Genomic DNA, 21,204 nt, shown 5'->3' on the forward strand with positions numbered 1-21,204 from the left:
ACTTATTGTTGATGGGAATGGCCACAGGGGTGCTCTGCTCTCTCTGTCTGCTCCCCCTGCATCTCTTGACTGTCACCCATTTGCCTACCTCCTGTCTTTTCAGTGTGACTACCTCCCGATAACTCTTATCTATCTCTGCCTCTGCCTCCCGAATGATCCGTAGTTCATCCAGCTCCTGCTCCAATTCCCTAACTCGGTCTGATAGGAGCTGCAGCTGGATGCACCTTTTGCAGGTGTGGTCATCAGGGCCAACTGTGTTGACCCTGACCTCCCACATACTGCATACGGAGCACACCACTGCTCTAACGGTCTCCCCCATTACCTGATCCCAGATTAGTCAGAGTAAATGAAAAAAGTACCTACCGACCTTACCTTTTTTTTTACCTCAGCAAGCACGTACTCAGGCTCACTGATTTCCTCTCACCGAAGTCCCCTTGTGCCGAAGCCCGCTGAGCCAAAGCCCAGCACTCCACTGCCCGCTCCTGAAAGTGGGCCTCTTTTTAAACCCCGCACTCGCCGCTGACGTCACCCGTGCCTGCGCAGTTTTACCTTCCTCCTCAGGTACTGTCCAGGTAGGTCCGACGGTCTCAGCCTACCTACAACGGCTGATCCTCCAATCTCCAGTTGTCTGTCGACCTCGAGCACTCCTTGCTCCTGCTCCGCTGCCCGCACCGACAGCATTGTTGCCTGTGTTCCCAAATGTCGCAGCAGGCTGCTGTCAAGAAGCAGATGAGGTAAACTTGCACAGTTTGAGCCTCAGTTCTGTGCAGTCCCACACTCCAAGAATATCTCTGGGAAGTTCCTTCCCATACTCTTGAAATTTCAGAAAGGCTGTAAAAATCCCATGGAAATATACTGTGCGTTCTTTGCAGTTGCAGAAATTTTATATTTATAAGTACATTTTGCTCCATCTATTGCTTGGTTTTACTAAATTGTACTATGTTTCTGTCATTTATGTGCCTCGATGTTCATTATCTTTAGCTACAATGAAGCCACATCATTCACAAAAATGAAGATGGTAGCTTCACTTTGGTACACGGTACACCCTCATGACAAACATGGGGCAAGGACTGTTTGTGAAGAGTTGACAGTTTCACATTTAACATGCTGTGAAAAGATTTGACTGCTGTTCATGCCACATTGTGGACACAGTCCTCTGGGCCTGCAGTGCCTACAGTTATATAAGGTGGAGCTCGTAAATTGTCAGGAGGTCCGTCAGATGGTACAGGAAGGCAGAGCTCCTTTCTGAAGGCTGGTCAAACCTACACTTAGGAGCATCCATCTTGTTGGCTGTAGCCAAAGAGAAACGGCCATGAGGAAACACCTCCACAGGTTTATTCTGCAATTGGACAGAGGCTATCAGAGGCACAGATTTGGTTGTTGGTAGGCAGTGTTCACTTGAGAAGATATCAGAATTAAGTATATCATAAAAATTGCTGTTTCATGGCAGTGGTGCAGTGCTAGACATAATGGGTTATTTATGATGAGGAAAAATACATAAGCAAGCAAACCAACAATTCAATGAATGAATAGTGTGAAAGGGGAATTGTCGGGGTACTGTTAACCATTCAGGATTCCATTGATGGAGGGAAGAAGCTATTCTGAAAACACCAAGCATGTACCTTTGGGCTGCTGTACCTCCTCTCCGATGGGAGTAATGAGTAGAGGCTAAGTCCTGGACGATGAGGATCCTTCACGATAGATGCCACCTTCTCGAGTCACCGGCCTTTCAAGATGACCTCTGGTGGGGAAGGTTGTGCCCCTCATGGAGCTTGTGATCCTCTGCAGCCTCTTTCAATCCAGCACAGTGGAGCCTCCATACCGGTCAGAATGCTCTCCGTTGTTGCTGGAGTCTTTGTTAATGCACTAAATCTCTTCAAACTCCCAAGTCTAGCCCCTGTGCATCAGTGTGTTGGGTTCCATATAGATCAGGCATGGGCAAACTACGGCTCGGGGGCCATATGCGGCCCGTTAAGCTTTTTAATCTGGCCTGCAGAACTTGATGAAATTATATTAATAAACCTTGTTAACGTTTTTTCCCCGCAATTCTGGCGTTTCCCCAATAAATGACGCACTCTATATACATTGACCTTTGTTGAGGTGCAGCGTATTACTCCACATTTGCGCTTTACTCTTTGACCTCTCACCCCTTCTGTAAAGATGAGTGGAGCTAAGAAAAGAAAAGTGGATAGAGAATGTCAGGTGTTTAATAAGGAGTGGACAACTAAATATCTTTTTACCGAACGCCGATCAACTGCTGTATGCCTGATATGCCAAGAGACTGTGGCGGTTTTTAAAGAATATAATATCAGCCGTCACTTTGCCACAAAACATGCCAACTATGCTAGCAACCAGTCAACGAAAGAACGGGAAGCTAATGCTCAGAGGTTGGCAGCTAATTTACAGGCTCAACAAAATTTTTTTCACTGTCAAACTGCCATTCATGAGTCAAGTACCAAGGCGAGTTTTATGCTGTCATTCAAATTAGCAAAGGCCAGCAAGCCTCTGTCTGAAGGTGAGTTTTTAAAAGAATGTATGGTGGAGACAGCAGGTGTATTGTGTCCGGAGAGCAAAGACAAATTTGAAAAAATCAGTTTATCATGCAGGACAGTGACTCGCCGTGTGGAACTGATAGATGAAGATATAACCAGCGACTTAAATAAAAAGGCAGAGTCATTCACGTTATATTCATTAGCACTGGATGAAAGCAACGATGTAAAAAACACTGCTCAGCTCCTCATTTTTATCCGAGGAATTAACAATACTTTTGAAATAACGGAGGAGTTTTTGACAATGGAGTCTCTGAAAGGAAGAACACGGGGAGAGGACTTGTATGACCGGGTGTCTGCTGTCATCGAAAATATGAAGCTCCCTTGAGGTAAACTTATCAACGTCACCACAGATGGATCTCCTAATTTGACGGGGAAAAATGTCGGCCTGCTGAGGAGAATACAGAATAAAGTGAAAGATGAAAATCCTGACCAGGATGTTATTTTCCTTCACTGCATCATCCACCAGGAATCTCTATGTAAATTGGTATTACAGCTGAATCATGTTGTGAATCCTGTCGTAAAACTTGTCAACTTTATACGTGCAAGGGGACTTTAGCACCGTCAGTTCATCACGTTCCTGGAGGAAACTGATGCGGATCACCAGGACCTACTTTATCACTCCCGTATCCGCTGGTTAAGTTTGGGCAAAGTGTTTCAACGAGTATGGGAGCTCAAAGAGGAGATCGGTGCATTTTTGGAGTTACTGAGGAAGGCCGGCGAATTTCCTGAGCTGAGCAACAAGAGCTGGCTTTGTGACTTTGCGTTTGCTGTGGATATATTTTCACACATGAATGAACTGAACGTGAAGCTACAGGGGAAGGATCAGTTTGTGCATGACTACACAAACGTGAAAGCCTTTAAATCCAAGCTGGCTTTTTTCTCCAGGCAAATTTTGAATAAGTTATTCACTCATTTTCCCACACTATCCACGCTGGAAGAGGCCGGTGCAAATGTGAAAAAATACAGCGAGTCACTGGATGCGCTGCACAGAGAATTCTGCCGTCGCTTTTCTGATTTTGAAAAAATTGACAAGTCACTTCAGTTGGTGGCCTTTCCCCTGTCACAAGATCCTGAAACAGTACCAGAGGAGCTACAGCTGGAACTGATCGACCTTCAGTCTGACCCCGTCTTAAAAGAGAAGTTCAACTCTCTTAAACTGAATGACTTTTATGCTTCACTTGGTAAAGAGGTGTTTCCAAACCTTCGGAGGACGGCACAGAAGATGCTGGCGTTGTTCGGCTCGACCTATTTGTGTGAACAGGCGTTCAGCGTCATGAACATCAACAAAGCCAGCCACAGATCCAAGTTAACTTACCAACACCTCAGATCCATCCTGAGAATCGCCACAACAAAACTAAATCCAGACTTTGATGCGCTGGCTAAAAAGGGAGACCAACAACACTGTTCCCACTGAAATTAAAAATAAGTTTCTTCATTGTGTTATGTAAAAAATGCATTTGAAAATATTTTTTTCAATAAGCCTTACATGTTGCATGTCATTTCTGTTAAGTGATGGACATGAGTAGTGCGCAGGTGCACATACATTCTCAAAATAAAAAAATGCGCTCCAGATTAAATAACGCGCTCTGCATACTGGCGCGCTGTCACTGTTCTGTCCTTGTGCTGGTCGTTGTTGAGTTTTGGCACAGGGGACAATTGAGTAAGAAGGAGCAGGACAAGTAGACCTGCATCTCCTACCGTTTTTGAAATAAAGACAGGCAGGAGGAGAGTGATGATGATAATATCTTGAAGGATAACAGAATTTTCAGTGCTTTAAAATAATAACTGTTACTATTAAAAAAAGCTGTATTTTATTCATTTAATTTTCAGTGTTTTAAAAGTCATTTCAATAAATAGCTAAATACCATGGGACTTCAAAGACAGATATTTTGTTGTAACGCATTTGTTCATTTTCAATTGAAATTAAAGCACATGTTTTCTATATATCCCATGATATTTTATTTTCTCTTATGAGGTGTATTACCAAAACACTCCGTCCATCTGCTCCTGGTCCGGCCCCCCTGTCAAATTTTAGAACCCTTTGTGGCCCACAAGACAAAAAGTTTGCCCACCCCTGGTATAGATTCTACTGAGTGGAATCTCAGTAGATATTCTACTAAATTCTACTGAGACATTGCTGCTTCAGTTGCTTTTAAATGATCTTAAATATATTTATTTATTGAGCTTTAGCGTGGAGTAGGTCCTTCTAGCCCTTTGGGCCAGATCAGCCAGCTATCCTCAGATTTACTCCTAGCCTGGTAATGGGACATGAGCCAGTTCACCCAGCAATCCCCTGATTTAGTCATGGGACAATTTTACAGTTAAGCTACAGGAATCTGGAGCAGCCGGAGAAAACGCACGTGGTTATGGCAAGAATGTATAAACCTGCAGGCAGCAGTGGGGCTGAACTCGGGTCACCCGTACTGTAAAGCGTTGTGCTACCGGGTCACCCCTTCTTTGCTTTTTTGAGAAGATGTGATAAAGAGACGTTTAAAAAAAAGGCCAAGGTTTCTTGTGTAAATCTGTCTACTGAATGTGTTGTGTGAGAATAATAAGAAAATATTGCACTAAAGGTATTACAACTGTGGTCTGATCACTTTCAGCCTGACAATGTCTTTTCTTCAAAAGGCTGGGACCCAAATCAGTCTGGCAGACCTCTCCAGCAAGGGGGAGACTTCCACCAGCTGGTACAACATGCTGCATTACAGGAGCATGAATATTCATAATCCAAAGAACAAAGCACAAAGAAAAGAAGCCTTTCTCACGCCGCAACCTTGCAGTACTGTAGACAAGGTACAGTTTATTTGCGATGAAGTGGGTTTAATAGGAGCATTACAATGAGCTGAGTTGAAGTAATCTCCAATCTGCTCAATTTCTCCAACATCTGGTAACTTCTCACCCCTCCCCTTCTCTCTTTCTCCATTCCACATTAGGGTTCCCTTCTCACCCCCTCTTCTGTTCACCTGCCCATCACTGCTGTCTAGTGTGCCTCCTCCTTCCCTTTCTCCCGCAGTCCACTGTCCCATCCTATGAGACTACCATATCTTCAGCCCTTTAGCTCTTCCAACTATCACCTTGCAGCTTCTCACCACCCACCTACTTTCCCCCTCACCTGGTTCCACCTATCACCTGTTCTCCTTCTGACACCCACGTTCATATTCTGGCTTTGTCCCCCTTCCTTTACAGTTCTGATAAAGGGTCTTGCACTGAAGTGTCGACTGTTAATTCCTCTCCAAAGGTGCTGCCTAAACTGCTGAGTTCCTCCTGCATTTTGTGTGTCACACTAGATTTCCAGCATGTACATTTTTGAGATTATTTGTGGCCTTCCTTGAAAAGGAAGAACCAAAGTATGTATTTAATTGTTCAGCATTTTCTTTGTTCCCAATTATATCTATATTGTTTTTGCTAACATTTAATCTTCACACAATGACAAAGGATTTTGATGTTCTTTGCAGGATTATTCTCATACTTCATCTTTGCCCTCTTGTTTTTATCAAATGTTGAATGCAAAACAGCTACCAATCCTCAGATTCCTCTCTGGGTCTAACAGTATTACTAATTTCCTTGATCATCTAGCCTTCTTTGCTGACTATGCTTTTGCACCAGACAGGAATAAATAAATGTTCTAATTTACGTATGCATTCTTTAAATATTGTCCTTCACCAACCTGCTGTCATCTCCAATCTAGCACTATCAATTCACATTTCATGTCTTGGTAGATTCCTTCTGCCAAGCAGGTACTGAGGAATCCCAAATGAGTCTGCAAAACACAAACATGAAGAAATCTGCAGATGTTGGAAGTTCAAGCAACACACACAAAATGCTGGTGGAACGCAGCAGGCCAGGCAGCATGTATAGGAAGAAGTACAGTCGACGTTTCAGCCTGAGACCCTTAGTCAGGACTAACTGAAAGGAAAGATAGTCTGCAAAACCTTGTTTTATTTATTTATTGAGATACAGTGTGAAATATGCCCTTCTGGCCCTTTGAGGTATACCACCCAGCAGTCTCCAATTTAACCCTCTCCTAATCATGGGACAATTAACATGCTAACTGGTACGTCTTTAGACTGTGGGTGGACAGCGGAGCAACCTGGAGGAAACCCACGCAGTCACGGGGAGAACGTACAAACTCCTTACAGGTGGGGACGTAAATTGAACCCGGATCACTGGTACTGTAAAGCATTGTGCTATCTTTTATGCTACCGTGGTACACACGATAATGATTTCTAATCATCAAAGTAAAAATCAGATGCTGGGTCTATGTTTTTAGAAAATGACTCAAACATTCAACAGGTCGCACAACACCTATGGAAAATTGAAAATGAAAAAGTTGATTGTACACAAGTACATTATGAAAAGGAAAATAAAATTAATGCTTCAGGCTGACAAACATTCATGAATAAATTGAATTACTTCTATTTTCTGGTATCCAGTTGGTAAAGGGGGACTAAAATAGATGTTGTGATATGATATCTATAAACACTATGGAGCAAAATACCCATTTTTTGGCTATGTCGTTTATCTCACTGCTATTGCATAGTTTAGCTATCAGGTTTTGGAGATGGAATGTTAATGTTAGGAAAGTACAATTAAATGCTCATAAAGCAGACACAAAGTGTCTCTATTTCTTGTACTTCCTGAAGAATATTTTAATGACAGATTTTTCCTTGTATTAGGATCCAAAATGCTCAGCTCTGACAATTCTTAAGAAACACAAATTATATCTGTAGCAGATGCCCAAATCAATAATTTTCAAGATATGAGAAAAATAGTCATGTTTGCACATGTACGCACCTACCACGCTCCCCAGCTAATAGGATTCACCTGCTGCTCATTCCAGACTCATCACCTGCAGCCTATTCAACCCCAGTTCTCACTCATTGAACCAGCCAGCCTCAATCAGTTGCTCCTAGCCTTCAATTTACCTTGTTGCCTGTTGTGTTTAATTTCTGTTTTTCTTGTTGAGTGGCCCCTTGAGGCTTGTTATTTTGCGATTTATTAGTAAAGTGATCATTTACTTCTACATTGTCTCCACTGCTCTGCTTTTGGGTCAAGCCTTCTCTATATTTCCTGACAAATAGTGCTGCTCCCATGCCCTTTCTTACTAAATATTGGCATTGCAACCTGATATAGCCCCTACGGTGGTGAATGGATTGGGGGGGGGGGATGATTGATTTTCTCATTAAATAATGGCTCAGTATTTGATCTAATAGCTAGATGACATTTGGCAAAATAAAGAGCATGTTTGTTCAAAGGCGCAGTTGAACTTATAGCAGCATTGATTTATTCAATATCAGATGGGAAATATAAAGAAAACCACCCAGAACATTACGAGGTTTAATTGTCTCACAAAAAGATGTATAGCAGTTATTAGGTACCGTGATACTAGGTACTTCGAGCAGAATACTGCAGAATTTCTGCTAGTACTCTGAGTGTCTGATGAATTTGCCTGGTACGTTTCTTTAGATGAAATTACAAATGACATTACCGAGGTATATCTTTGTAATTTAAACATCATGAGTAATTGCTATTAGCAGAAACCTCAGTTAATTATAACCTGTATACAGCAGGGACAGTCTACGTCATTATTGAAAATGTTTTGGTGAGTTGCCATTTATTTGCTACTCAAGTACCAATTTCTGCTTGACCCACAATATTGTGCCGACAATGTAACCTGCTCTAGAAACTGCCTAGAATTCCTTAAATGCCTTGAATTCTTTCACTTCCAACTCCTTTCTTCTCTTTGAACCCAATAGGATGCTGTGTCCGCACTGCTGGAGAGGACATCTGTTGAGCTGCAGGCAGTGGAGCAGGAATTAGCTACTGAAGACAGAGAGGCCTTACGAGGCGAGGAGTGGTACTGTAATCCTTGTGGTATTATCTTTATCTTTTACAGTTTATCTTTACAGTGGAGCGTTCTTCAAAGAGTACTCACTAAATTCGCAACATAACTTCAGTGGGAAGTTCGTGGTACAGTTTCTGGACCGTAAAGCTAATTTTTTTTTGTCCAGAACCACAGAATCATAGAACATAGATGAGTACAGCACAGGAATGGGCCATTTGGTCCACAGTGTTGTGCTGAACCAGCTAAAAATCAAAAACACTGACACGCTAATCCCTCCCACCTACACCATGTTCAAATCCCTCCATCTTCCTTACATCCATGTGCCTATCCAAATGTCACTTAAAAACCCCTGATGTATTTGCCTCTGCCACCATGCCAGGCAGCTCATTCCAGGCATCAACTTGCATTTTCTCACAGAACCACTTCATAATTATCTGGAAAGATGTACCTTGGATAAAATCCAGTCCACAATATATGCTGAGCTTTTCATTGCTAAGCCACTGCCCTGGGGAGGAGTAGAGTTAAAGAACGGGCTTTCTCAAGGGGAAAGGGGAAAATGAAACCGCAGTGATTTTATTGGCATTACCCTTTTAATTAAGTGCTTTCACATCCTCTATCTGGAATCGCTCTGTTATAAATTGTTGTCAAGAGGATGGCCAGTTAGAAACCAGTCCTGATGCTGGTGATGTCCTTTATGTGGGCAGGCCACGAAAAGCAGAAATGGAATGTGGGGTATCCAGCAAGTTGTGGGGTAAATAACCTGTGTTTGGGCTTCAGACCACATTATAAACAGCAGCGATACTTATATTTGGTCAATGAATCTGTTATCATTGTACGATGAGACTTCCAATTTATAATATTTGCCAAGGTCTTTTATCATCATGTAATTACTATGAAGAGGCTACATCAAAGAACTTGGCCCTATTGTTGTTTACGCTCCATTCGTACCCGTTAAAGATACAGTAACTCCTCATCCATCTGTCCAATTGTGCTTTGGAATCCTGTGACAATCTATAAAATGGTTATAAATTGTTGTTAAATGTAGGCTACAGATGCTGGTGGAAGATAGCACTGAGGCACAGGATGAAGGAGATAACGTTAGCAAGGAGGTGGAGGTAGAAGAGGATACGGCGGAACCGGCTGAGTTTGAAGATGCTCCTCAGAGTGTGACCGAAGAAGAAAGTGTTGGTGTGACAGAGGCTGCAATACCAATTCTGGTAGGGATGTTTAGACCATAAGATCATAAAATATAAGAGCAGAATTAGGCCATTTGGCCCAATGAGTCTGCGCCACCATTTGATCGTCGCTGATTCATTATCCCTCTCAACTCCATTCTCTTGCCTTCTGCCCGTAAACTTTGAAACACTCATTAATTAAGATCCTATCAACTTCAGTTTTAAATATACCCAATAACTTGGCCTCCATAGCTGTCAGTGGCAATGAATTCCATGAATTCACCAACCTCTGGCTAAAGAAATTCCTTATCTCAGTTCTAAAGTGTCCTTGTATTCTGAGGTTGTGTCCTGTGGTCCTAGATTCCCCCACAATTGTTAACATCCCCTCCATGTCCACTCTATCTAGGCCTTTCAATATTCGATAGAATTCAATGAGATCCCCGCTCATTCTTCTAAACTCCAATTAGTACAGGTGCAGAGCTATCAAACACTTCTCATGCATTAACCCTTTCATTCCCGGGGTCATTCTCGTGAACTAATTTTTAAGTTTACCCTTAAAAGTTCAGTCACATGGTCAAGTACTCTTTGCATTGGGCATGATGATATATCATTTATCCACTACTCTCCCCGACAAAATATAATGGCAGTTACTTCTCACAGAATGATATAACAACTACAATTTTTTGAGAAAATTGAATTGAAAGTGACAGGAAAAGAAACTATAAAGTAAATTCCTAGAAGGCATACTTTGACTACATGCTGCATCTAATGAGTTGTTACATAATTGTGCACCAGAAACTTAGCTGCCTCCAAGAGGACCACAACCTTGTTGTGGTTTGGATACTTCCATGCCTCAATGACCTGGAGAGCTATGTTGGCTGAAGTCAGGGCTTTATGCTGTGGCTCGGTAAGGTCACCCATGCCAAACAGGTCAAAAGGTAGAGGCCCGACAAACAGTAGTCCACCAGTCCTCCAGATTTGGGTGTTCAGCTCAGGGCTAACGACCCTGACTGGTAAAACAAAATTGTTACAAAATCAACAATGAAGAATCCTTCTACATCTGAGTTTGATGGTATTCCTGAGTCTTCACCTGTGACTTGCATGATGGATGATAGTGAAAACTGAGGGGAAGCTACTGTCACGATGTAGGAAGCCGTAAGCTCTGCCAGAGATAGAGGATCTTCATTGCTGCCCTAAACGCTAGAGGCATAACAGGCAGTAAGAAGAAGAATAACTTAGCTGAGGAAAAGTTCAGAATGTGTCAAATTTAGCATTCATCAGAATTAAAATCATGCAAAATAGAAACAGGCTTTTACACATTAGTTCTGTGTTTAATATTGTGTGAATGCCAGTAAGAATTAGCAAACCAGGCTTAAGACTCCCAATTGCCTGAAGATGACTTGACCTCAGCATCTGAGCACCTTGTATATGAATTGCAATCCCTGCATCAGTTCATTTCACCAGTATTCAGTGGTTTTGAGTAAAGATTTAGCTGCTTCTCCCGAAATGATCTACATTGCACCCTTGGGCAAGAGGAATTGTCTGAAAATCAGTATCGCATTTAATTTTAAGCCATCTAAGTCAAGTCACTTTTTATTGTCATTTTGACCATAACTGCTGGTACAGTACACAGTAAAAACAAGGCAACGTTTTTCATGACCATGGTGCTACATGAAACAACACAAAAGCTACACTGAACTACGTAAAAACAACACAGAAAAAAAAACTACACTGGACTACAGACCTACCCAGGACTGCATAAAATGCACAAAACAGTGCAGGCATTACAATAAATAATAAACAAGACAATAGGCACAGTAGAGGGCAGTAAGTTAGTGTCAGTCCAGGCTCTGGGTATTGAGGAGTCTGCTTCTCTGGGAAAGGACTCTGCAAGGCTAGCCACTCCCATTGTTGTTTCTATTTTGGTAGCAAGCATTACTTCCCCCTTCTCACCTACCTATCACCTCCCCTGGGTCCACTTCTCCTTTCCTTTCTCCTATGGTCTGCTCTCCTCTTCTATCAGATCCCTTCTTCTCCAGCCTTTCCATTTCCTACCATTTGGCTTCACCTATTACTTTCTATCTATTCTCCTTCCTCACCACACCTTCCCCCTTCCTTCTCAGTTCTGAGGAAGGGTATCGGCCCAAAACATCAACTGTTTATTCATGTCCATAGATGCTTCCTGAACTGCTGAGTTCTTCTAGTGTTTTATGCGTATTGCTTTGGATTTCCAGAATCCACAGACTGTCTCATGTTTATATTTGCATTGCTGTATTTGCTCTGTTGTTTCCAGAGAATCGTCTCTCTGTTGGCTTCAGGTCTTTATGATTTTATCTAACACTGTAGAGCCTGCACTTGGTAAAGCTAATTGCAACATCGATTTTTGGTGAACTGTATTTTGAGTGGTTCTCGTAATTGCTACTGACCAGCTTCTGACAGAATGTTTTTACCCCCTGTGTGCAGGTGGACAAAGAAATTAATACAGATGAAGCTATGGCTGAGTGTGTGGCTGTTAGGCCAAAGGACAGGACCAACCTGAATAACAGGCAACAGCATTTTGTGAGGAACAGCATGATAGTAAGATCTCAGACCTTTTCTCCAGGAGAAAGAAACCAATATATTTGCAGGGTAAGAAAATCATTATCAATATACTGTTGGCAACCCTTATAATTCAGTCCATTTGTTCAATCAATCTGATGTCATGCCCCCTAGTGGTAAGGATGAATGATGTTGGTGCACAATTTCTGTACTCTTCAAACATGGACAAAGTTCAAAGTAAAAAGTAAATTTATTATCAAAGTACTGTACATATATCTCACCATATACAACCCTGAGATTTCTTTTGTTGTACAGTAAGTACAAGAAACACAATAGAATCAATGAAGGAACACACTCAACTTGAAGGATAAACAACGGATGTGCAAAAAACAACAAACTGTGCAAATGCAAAAAGAAAAAAAGAAATAATAATAATAAATAAATAAGCAATAAATTTCAAGAACATGAGATGAAGCATCCTTGAAAGGGAGTCCATAGGTTGTGAGAAAAAAGTTCAGAAAAGGGGTGAATGAAGTTCAGTGAAGTTATCCCCCCTGGTTGAGAGGTAATAACTGTTCTGAACCTGCTGGTGTGTGCACTGAGGCTCCGATACCTTCTTCCTGATGGTAGCGGCAAAAAGGGAGCATGACCTGGATGGTGGGGGTCCTTGATGGATGCTGCTTTCCTGCGACTGCGCTCTGTAGATGTGCTCAATGGTGGGAAGAGATTACCCGTAATGAACTGGGCCGTATCCGTTACTTTTTTATAGAATTTTCTATTCAAGGGCATTGGTGTTTCCATTCCAGGCTGTTATGCAGCCAGTCAATATACTCTCCACCACACATCTATAGAAGTTTGCCAAAGTTTTAGATGTCATGCTGAGTCTTCACAAATTTCCAAGAAATTAGAGGCACTGTTGTGCTTTCTTCATAATGCTTCTTGCGTGCTGGACCCAAACAGATCCTCTGAAATAATAATACCGAGGAATTCAGAGTTGCCTTCCCACTCCTCCTCTGATCCCCAATGAGGACTGGCTCAAGGACCTCCAGTCTCCTCCTCCTGAAGTCAACAATCAGCTTTTTGGTCTTGCTGACATTGAGTGAGAGGTTTTTGTTGTGATGCCACTCAGCCAGATTTTCTGCCTCCCTCCTATATGCTGATTCGTCGCCACCCTCGATTTGGTCAATGGCGGTGGCATCGTCAGCAGACTTAAATATAGCATTGGAGCTATGGTTAGACTCAAAAGTAATAAGTATCAAACGAGTAGAGCAAGGGGCTAAGCACACTGCCTTGTGGTACTCTGGTGCTGATGGAGATTGTGGAGGAGATGTTGTTGCCAATCCGAACTGACTGGGGGCTTCAAGTGAGGAAATTGAGGATCCAGTTGCATGAAGAAGTATTGTGGCCATGGTCTTGAAGCTTATTAATTAGTGAGGTTGAATCTGCGGACAAATGTGTTTTTGCACAGCTACCATGAAACTCTTACTTGCAGTGGCAACACAGGGACATAGCATCATAACATTTCATCATATAAACAGCATTCTCAAAATAGACATAAATTAGACACAATCCTTTGGTACATTCACAGTCTGTTTACAATGCATTCTGAATATTTTCTTATTTGCATGATCTGTCTTTTGCACATTGGTTGTCAGTATTTGTTTATGTATATTTTTCATAAATGATGTTGTACTTTATTTTATTGTAAATGCCCGCAAGAAAATGAATCTCAAGGTGGTATTGGAAAATTACATACACAATAACAAATTCTACTGTGATTCTGACTTTGACATGCTAAATGTCTTTGACCTTCTAAGAGAGTAAAGACATGGGCATGCTCTCTTTGTGATTGCGTTTATCTGCTGGGCCCAGGAGTGTGCAAGCTTTCAATTTGTTCTTACCAATTCATTCAAGTTTGTCTTATCTGTGCTGTGCAATATAATGGAACTTGGAGAATATCCCAAAGGTTACAATTTTTTAACAGTATCAAAATCAATTTAAAATCAATACGGTTGAATGATGTACACAATTTCAAAGTAAAACTATTATTTTGAGTTTTGATCTATTAGCTGTATGAAACAAGTTACAGTTTGAAAAAATACAGCATTCTGAAATAAGTCTATATTGTATATAAATATAACATGACTTTTGAATAGGATTAGGCTGCTAAACCTGCTCTGAACTATTTCCAAGATATCTATGTACATCTTTCCTTAGATAAAGAACTGTGTACAGTACTCTAGATGTTATCCCACCAATGCCTTATTTTGTATTCAATTCCTCTGGCAATGAACAAAATACTCTACTGACTTTCATAGTTATTTGTTGTTCACGTGTTTTATGAACCATTCACTTGTTCTCACAGATTCCTTTGCACCTCAGAGCTCTACAATCTCATATTATTTAGACATTAAGTTTTTGTATTTTTCCTGCCAAAATGGATAATTTTTCATTTTCCCACATTATACTGCATTTGACCTGGTTTATTCTACCTATCTCAATTTACATAATTAATACATACACAATTTGATTTTGAAGTTTAATGCACAATCCTTCATGGGGAGGTGGGGGGGGGGGGCAGTCATTCGTGACTCTCACTCTGATATCTATCTCCAGGACCTTACTCTCTCCCTTCCACAGATCCCACACTCCATCCCATCCCACCCCCAGCCCCAGCGCCATCCTCTACCCTCTTCTCTTTCTCTGAACTCTCTCCCTCTCAGCATTCTCTCTCATCATCCCTTCTGACCACATGCCTCACACCAGCTTCAACTCCTGCCATGTCTTCACCACCCCCACCCTCAGTACCCTCCTCACTCCAGATGCTGAGCAACCTGTCCTCAGTGGAGGCCTGTGCTGCATCTCAGTAAGTTCGGAGCTGACATACCATATGGTGAGCTCTTCTTTCATCGCCCCCACCTCTATGCCTGTATATTTTTTTGCAATGTCCTCATCTGCTACTGGTGACCATTTCTCCTAACTCCATTTTCCTAACTCCCTGTCTTGGACATCCCCAGCCCCTCTCCTGTTATCCTCTCTTGATCTTTCATTTCAAACTGTCAATGCATCATCAACCATCTTGACTTCTCTGCTTCCTTTATCCACTCCAATTGCATAGCACTCCATCACTTCGCATTGATCCCAACCTCATTAACAAACCTGCAGTCAAGGGCAGTGCTGTTGTGGAGCCTCCACCTCGCTCTCAAACATGGTTTTAGACCTCTCCCAAAACCATGACCCACTGAACACAAGGCCACTGTCTGTTACAGATCTCAAAGCTTCAGGAGATCTCCCCTCCTCAGCCTCTAAACTGATCAATATGTACAAAATGCTGGAGGAACTAGGCAAGTCAGGCAGAAACAATGGGGAGGGGGGCTAAACCACTGACATTTTGGGCTGAGTCTCTTCATTAGCACTGGAAAGCAAGGGAGCAGAAGCCAGATTAAGAAGAGGTGGGGGGGAGCGGAAGGAGTACAATATGGCAGGTGACAAGTAAAACCAGGTAAAGGGGAAGGTGGATGGTTGGGGGAGAGGGAATGAAGTAAGAAGCTGGGAAGTGACAGGTGGAAGAGGTAAGGAGCTGAGGATGAAGGAGAGGACAGTGGACTATGGAAAAGAGGGAAGGAGGAGAGATGCCGGGGCAGGTGAAGAGAAGGGGTGAGGGGAACCAAAATGGCAAATAGAATAGAATAGCCTCTACCCCACCGCACCCACCACGCCTGACCCTCTCCTTCCTTACTCCAAGCATATGCATGCAATGATCTTGAGAAATCTTAACCTAATTCCACCAGGCATAGGCCCACAGCACTAAATACTCCAGAGAAAGAATAGCAAATACACTCCATAATACTGATAGGAAGGATAGTATATTCATCAAGGTGAGAGTGCCTGAAACCGTGACCTTGCTTCCCTGCAGTAAATGTCCAACATTGTAGTTGCTGTGGCTCACTGGCACTGAATTTCCAAAATGGAGGACAACAGGTGGTCACCACTGTGTTAGGCTCTCCATACAAGTGATCAAGGACATTTTGTTTTATGCTTTAACAAATGTTTCTAGGACAGAATAAAAGTCTGTAGATCACGATGTTTGCTGATCTGATTTGAAAGTGCTGACTAATGTAACATCTGTTTGTACTTGGATAACATGGACAGCAGGTGCAAGCTACTTTGTGGACTTTAACCCTTTTTTTTATATCAATAGTTGAACCGAAGCGACAGTGACAGCTCCACATTAGCCAAAAGGCCACCTTTTGTGCGCAATGCCACAGAGAGACGAAGCTTGAGAGTTAAAAGGGTACGTCTGGTCAATACTTCATGAAAATGTAAAGAGAGGAAAATGTTGATCATCTTCTTTGGGACTTGTGCACACACATCTGTCACAGGATCTGAGTTAGAATCAATCTCTAGAACAGAGATACAGTCGAACCTCGGCAAATGTGTTAAGTCAGTACTGGGCGATGTAATGAGATTGAGGAATTGCAGTGAAAGGCTTGGGCAGTTTGCTTAGCTGTGCTGGAGCACCTTTACTAGAAGAACTATAGCAGTTCAGGAAAGTAGCTTTTCAGCTTTGGGGGCATCATAATAGTGTAACGGTTAGCTGACGCTATTATAGTTTGGAGATGTGGAGTTCAGAGTTCAATTCTGATGCTGTCTGTAAGGATCTTGAGAGTGTGTGGATTTTCTCTGGGTGCTCCAGTTTCCTCCCACGTTCTAAAGAAATACCAGTTCGTAGGTTGATTTATCATTGTAAATTGTCCTGTGATTAGGCTAGGATTAAATATGTAGGTTGTTGGAAGGTGCAGCTCATGGGACTGAAAGGGCATGTCCCACAGTATATCTATAAATAAATAGATACACTACAGTGCATAAGTGTTAGGCACATTTTCACACACTAGGGCGCCTAAGAAATTTGCACAGTACTGAAGTACAAGGGGTGATTTATTAGTTCGTGGCCTAAGGTAGAAAACCTTAGAAATTTTAGAAAACCTAGCACGTTTGTTTTTCAACATAGTCCCCTCCTACATTTACACACTTAGTCCAGTGGTCGTGGAGCATATGGATCTTGGACCTTCAGAAAGTGTCCACAGCCAAGTGTCCACGTGGGTGTTTGAGGTTAATAACTCATCTCCTTGGACCTTAGGCCACAAACTTATCAATCACCTATGCTGTGGACACTTTCTGGAGGTCCAAGATCCGTATGCTCCACGACCACTGGACTAAGTGTGTAAATGTAGGAGGGGACTATATTGAAAAATAAATGTGTTAGGTTTAATAAAATTGACTCCTTCTACCTTAGGCCACAAACTTATCAATCACACCTCATATTGCACTTTACTGAACCCACAAAAAAACAAATTTCATGATATATGTGAGTGATGATGAACCTGATTCTGATATGGGTCTATGTTGCGAACTGAGAGTGGGAAGGGGATAGGGAGAGGGGATGAGGTGGGAAGCACCAGAGAGATGTTCTGTAATGATCAATAAACCAATTGTTTATTAATAAACCTGGTGTCTCAGGGCTAGATGTGTCTGCACACATGCCACCCATTGCCCTGGCACTCCTGCACTTGCCTCACGCCTGTCCTGCAGCGTTCCACCTTGCCATTGTCACGAATCCCGTGACAAGTTGAAAAGGACCAGCAGAAATGGAACACCGGTTTACTATAAATTAAGACTATATTTATTACTACTACGAATTAATATCATTAAAACCGGATAATACGATACAGGTTATAAACTATTATATATATATATTTATCTCCGTAAATGTGTGTGTGTGGATACAAAGATAATAGTCCCGGAGGTAGATATCAATGTGTGGATATAAGTTTAAGCAGTTCAGTTCACTTTGTGTTGCGTCGAGTTGAATTGATAGAGAGAGAGAGAGTTAATTGAGTTATTGTTTAAGTTGGCAGCTTTAGTTGTTCCTGTTTCCGAAGTCTTTAGAGTCACTTTGTGTGAACCCCGCACAGACACAGATGGACAGAACCCCTTCTAGGGAACGGTCTACTAACCCATGGCACGGGTTCACCACCTGCAGACCCCCACCGGCAAGCTCTTACCCGCACTGGTAACCACGGGTCGAAGTTAATCGGTCCGTGGCCTCCACCCTTGTGGTGGTCTTAAACTCCACCAGTGGTTTCTCGGGTAGCTTCCGCACTTCTCCCGTGTCGTGTCTCCTCTGCCGTTATCAGACCAACGCCTCAACGTTTTATATTCCAACTGTCCGTTAGCTCAATTGCTCTGAGCTGTTACCATGGTGACTTCCCAGCTTGTGTCTCAGCTGGCGCTGTACTCTCTCTCTCAAGGTTACAATTAAAAGTGTTACCAAACCAAGTCAGAGTACTCTCTCTTTTAATTGCCTCCTTGTTCATTAGACTGCTGAATTTTCTAGCAGTTTCTCACCTGCATGACACCACTCCCAGCATTCTTTTCTCCTGCCAGATTTACAAACTGTTCCACATTGACAAATACAGTACTGTGTAAAAGCTTGAGGCACCTTAGCTATGTATAGGTGCCTCAGACTTTTGAACAGTCCTGTAAATAAATAAAAATAAGCTTTCTCAAGAGCAGAGGGGAGTAAGGATTCATCAAGTTTATTATCATATGGTGAGGCATGGATACAATGGAAAAACTTCTTTGCAGCACATTATGGGCACTTAGATTCAGGCAACACACAGAACAGAAATTGTACAGACAGCTCACAGAACAGCAATTATACAGACAGCACACAGGACAGAAATTATATTGTCTAGTGAAGAAAAGACTGCAAATATAAGCAATAGCTTTGCCATTGATATCCATATTTAAAAAATGAATGAAAAGTAAATCAATTTTTGAGTCAATGCTTCTAAAGTCATTTTTTAATTCTTAAATTTTAACAATGTATATGCTTCAACATTGCTTTTAGCTTGATTATAGAATACCAATTACAGATCTGAATTTGGTAACTATATATAGATATTTGGAAGTACATCTGTATTATGCAATTAATCTATTAAAGAATCCATCAAAGATAATTTTACTATTTTGCTCCCATAGTACAATATAAGATGGTTTCAAGAATTCAATATATTGATAGTCATCAGCTTAACTCATAACTTGAATGATTTTTTGTTAAATATAGCTGTTCATATATTACAAGTATTGTTAGGTTTCCGGTGTCTCTGTTTTCCATGAGTCAATATATAAATAGCATCTTTTAATATTTAATTCTGCAGAATAGCTTCCAAAGCTATGACTGTATTGTCATGTTAAAGGATAGCAGATGGCAAATGAAAAGGAAATGTTATGGAATTCACATGAAGGCTCAGTTTTATTAAATCTAGTCATAGTATCCTGATACTATTTGAAGAATATTAGGGGCCAACACATTGAAAGTTCAAATTAAATTTATTATCAAAGTACGTATATGTCGCCATACAAAACATACATTTTCTTGTGGGAAATCATAGTAAATACAAGAAACACAATAGAATCAATGAAAGACCACACCCCACAGGACGGATAACAACCAATGTGCAAAAAAACTCTGTGCAAATACAAAGCAAAAGACTAAAAAAAAAGAAAAAAGAATAATAATAATTAGAGTAAGAGTCCTACAAATTATATTATTGCCAATCCACTATTACAGGTAGGACAACCCATTATAACTGCCTGGATATAATATTACAGGATAAACAACCAAGATCAATATATTTAATAGCCATTCCAAGCACTCATAACATACTGAAATTGATATGTGAAAAACAGCAGAAATATAGACAATAGACAATAGGTGCAGAAGTAGACCATTCGGCCCCTTGAGTCTGCACTGCCATTCTGAGATCATGGCTGATCATTCACTATCAATACCCAGTCCCTGCCTTGTCCCCATATCCCTTGATTCCCCTATCCATCAGATATCTATCTAGCTCCTTCTTGAAAGCATCCAGAGAATTGGCCTCCACCGTCTTCCAAGGCAGTGCATTCCACACCTCCACAACTCTCTGGGAGAAGAAGCTCTTCCTCAACTCTGTTTTAAATAACTGACCTCTTATTCTCAATCCATGCCCTCTGGTACTGGACTCTCCCAACATCTGGAACATATTTCCTGCCTCAATCCTATCAAATCCTTTAATTATCTTAAACGTTTCAATCAGATCCCCTCTCAATCTCCTCAATTCTGGCGTGTACAAGCCCAATCTCTCTGCGTAAGACAGCCCTGCCATCCCAGGAATCAACCTAGTGAATCTATGCTGCACTTCCTCAATTGCCAGAATGTCCTTCCTTAAACCTGGAGACCAAAACTGTACACAATATTCCAGGTGTGGTCCCACCAGGGCCCTGTACAAATGCAAAAGGACATCCTTGCTCTTGTACAATTCCCCTTGTAATAAAGGCCAACATTCCATTTGCCCTCTTCACTGCCTGTTGCACTTGCTCATTCACCTTCATTGACTGATGAACTAGGACTCCTAGGTCTCTTTGCATTTCTCCCTTACCTAACTCTACACCGTTCAGACAATATTCTGCCCTCTTGTTCCTGCTTCCAAAGTGGATAACTTCACATTTATTCACATTGAATGACATCTGCCAAGTATCTGCCCACTCACCCAGCCTATCCAAGTCTCCCTAACGTCCTCTTCACATGTCACACTGCCACCCAGTTTAGTATTGTCAGCAAACTTGCTGATATAATTTTCAATGCCCTCATCTAAGTCATTGACATAAATCGTAAAGAGCTGTGGCCCCAATACAGAGCCCTGTGGTACCCCACTAGTCACCTCCAGCCAGTCCGAGAAACACCCATTCACTGCTACCCTTTGCTTTCTATCTGCCAACCAGTTTTCTATCCATGTTGAAACCCTGCCCCCAATGCCATGAGCTCTGATTTTACTCACCAATCTCCTATGTGGCACCTTATGGAATGCCTTCTGAAAATCTAGGTACACAACATCCACTGGCTTACCCTCGTCTAACATCCTTGTTACACCCTCAAAAAACTCCAACAGATTAGTCAAGCATGATTTGCCCTTGGTAAATCCATGCTGGCTCGGCCTAATCCTATTACTGCCATCAAGATGTGCCACTATTTCGTCCTTAATAATGG

General features: G+C 41.8%; 1 protein-coding gene across 8 annotated transcripts in view; it reads left to right on the forward strand.

Annotated features, from left to right (window-relative positions):
* LOC132396621 (protein WWC2-like) overlaps nt 1-21,204 on the forward strand; it is a 248,051-nt gene that overhangs the window by 216,581 nt on the left and 10,266 nt on the right. For all 8 annotated transcript variants that reach the window (XM_059974319.1, XM_059974317.1, XM_059974320.1 and 5 more), the window contains 5 exons: nt 5,181-5,345; nt 8,309-8,409; nt 9,443-9,614; nt 12,036-12,200; nt 16,312-16,404. In XM_059974319.1, coding sequence (XP_059830302.1) covers nt 5,181-5,345; nt 8,309-8,409; nt 9,443-9,614; nt 12,036-12,200; nt 16,312-16,404 — 696 coding nt within the window. The remainder of the gene's footprint in view (nt 1-5,180; nt 5,346-8,308; nt 8,410-9,442; nt 9,615-12,035; nt 12,201-16,311; nt 16,405-21,204) is intronic.

This window comes from Hypanus sabinus, chromosome 7 (assembly GCF_030144855.1).
Source record: "Hypanus sabinus isolate sHypSab1 chromosome 7, sHypSab1.hap1, whole genome shotgun sequence".
NCBI classification, from domain to species: domain Eukaryota; kingdom Metazoa; phylum Chordata; class Chondrichthyes; order Myliobatiformes; family Dasyatidae; genus Hypanus; species Hypanus sabinus.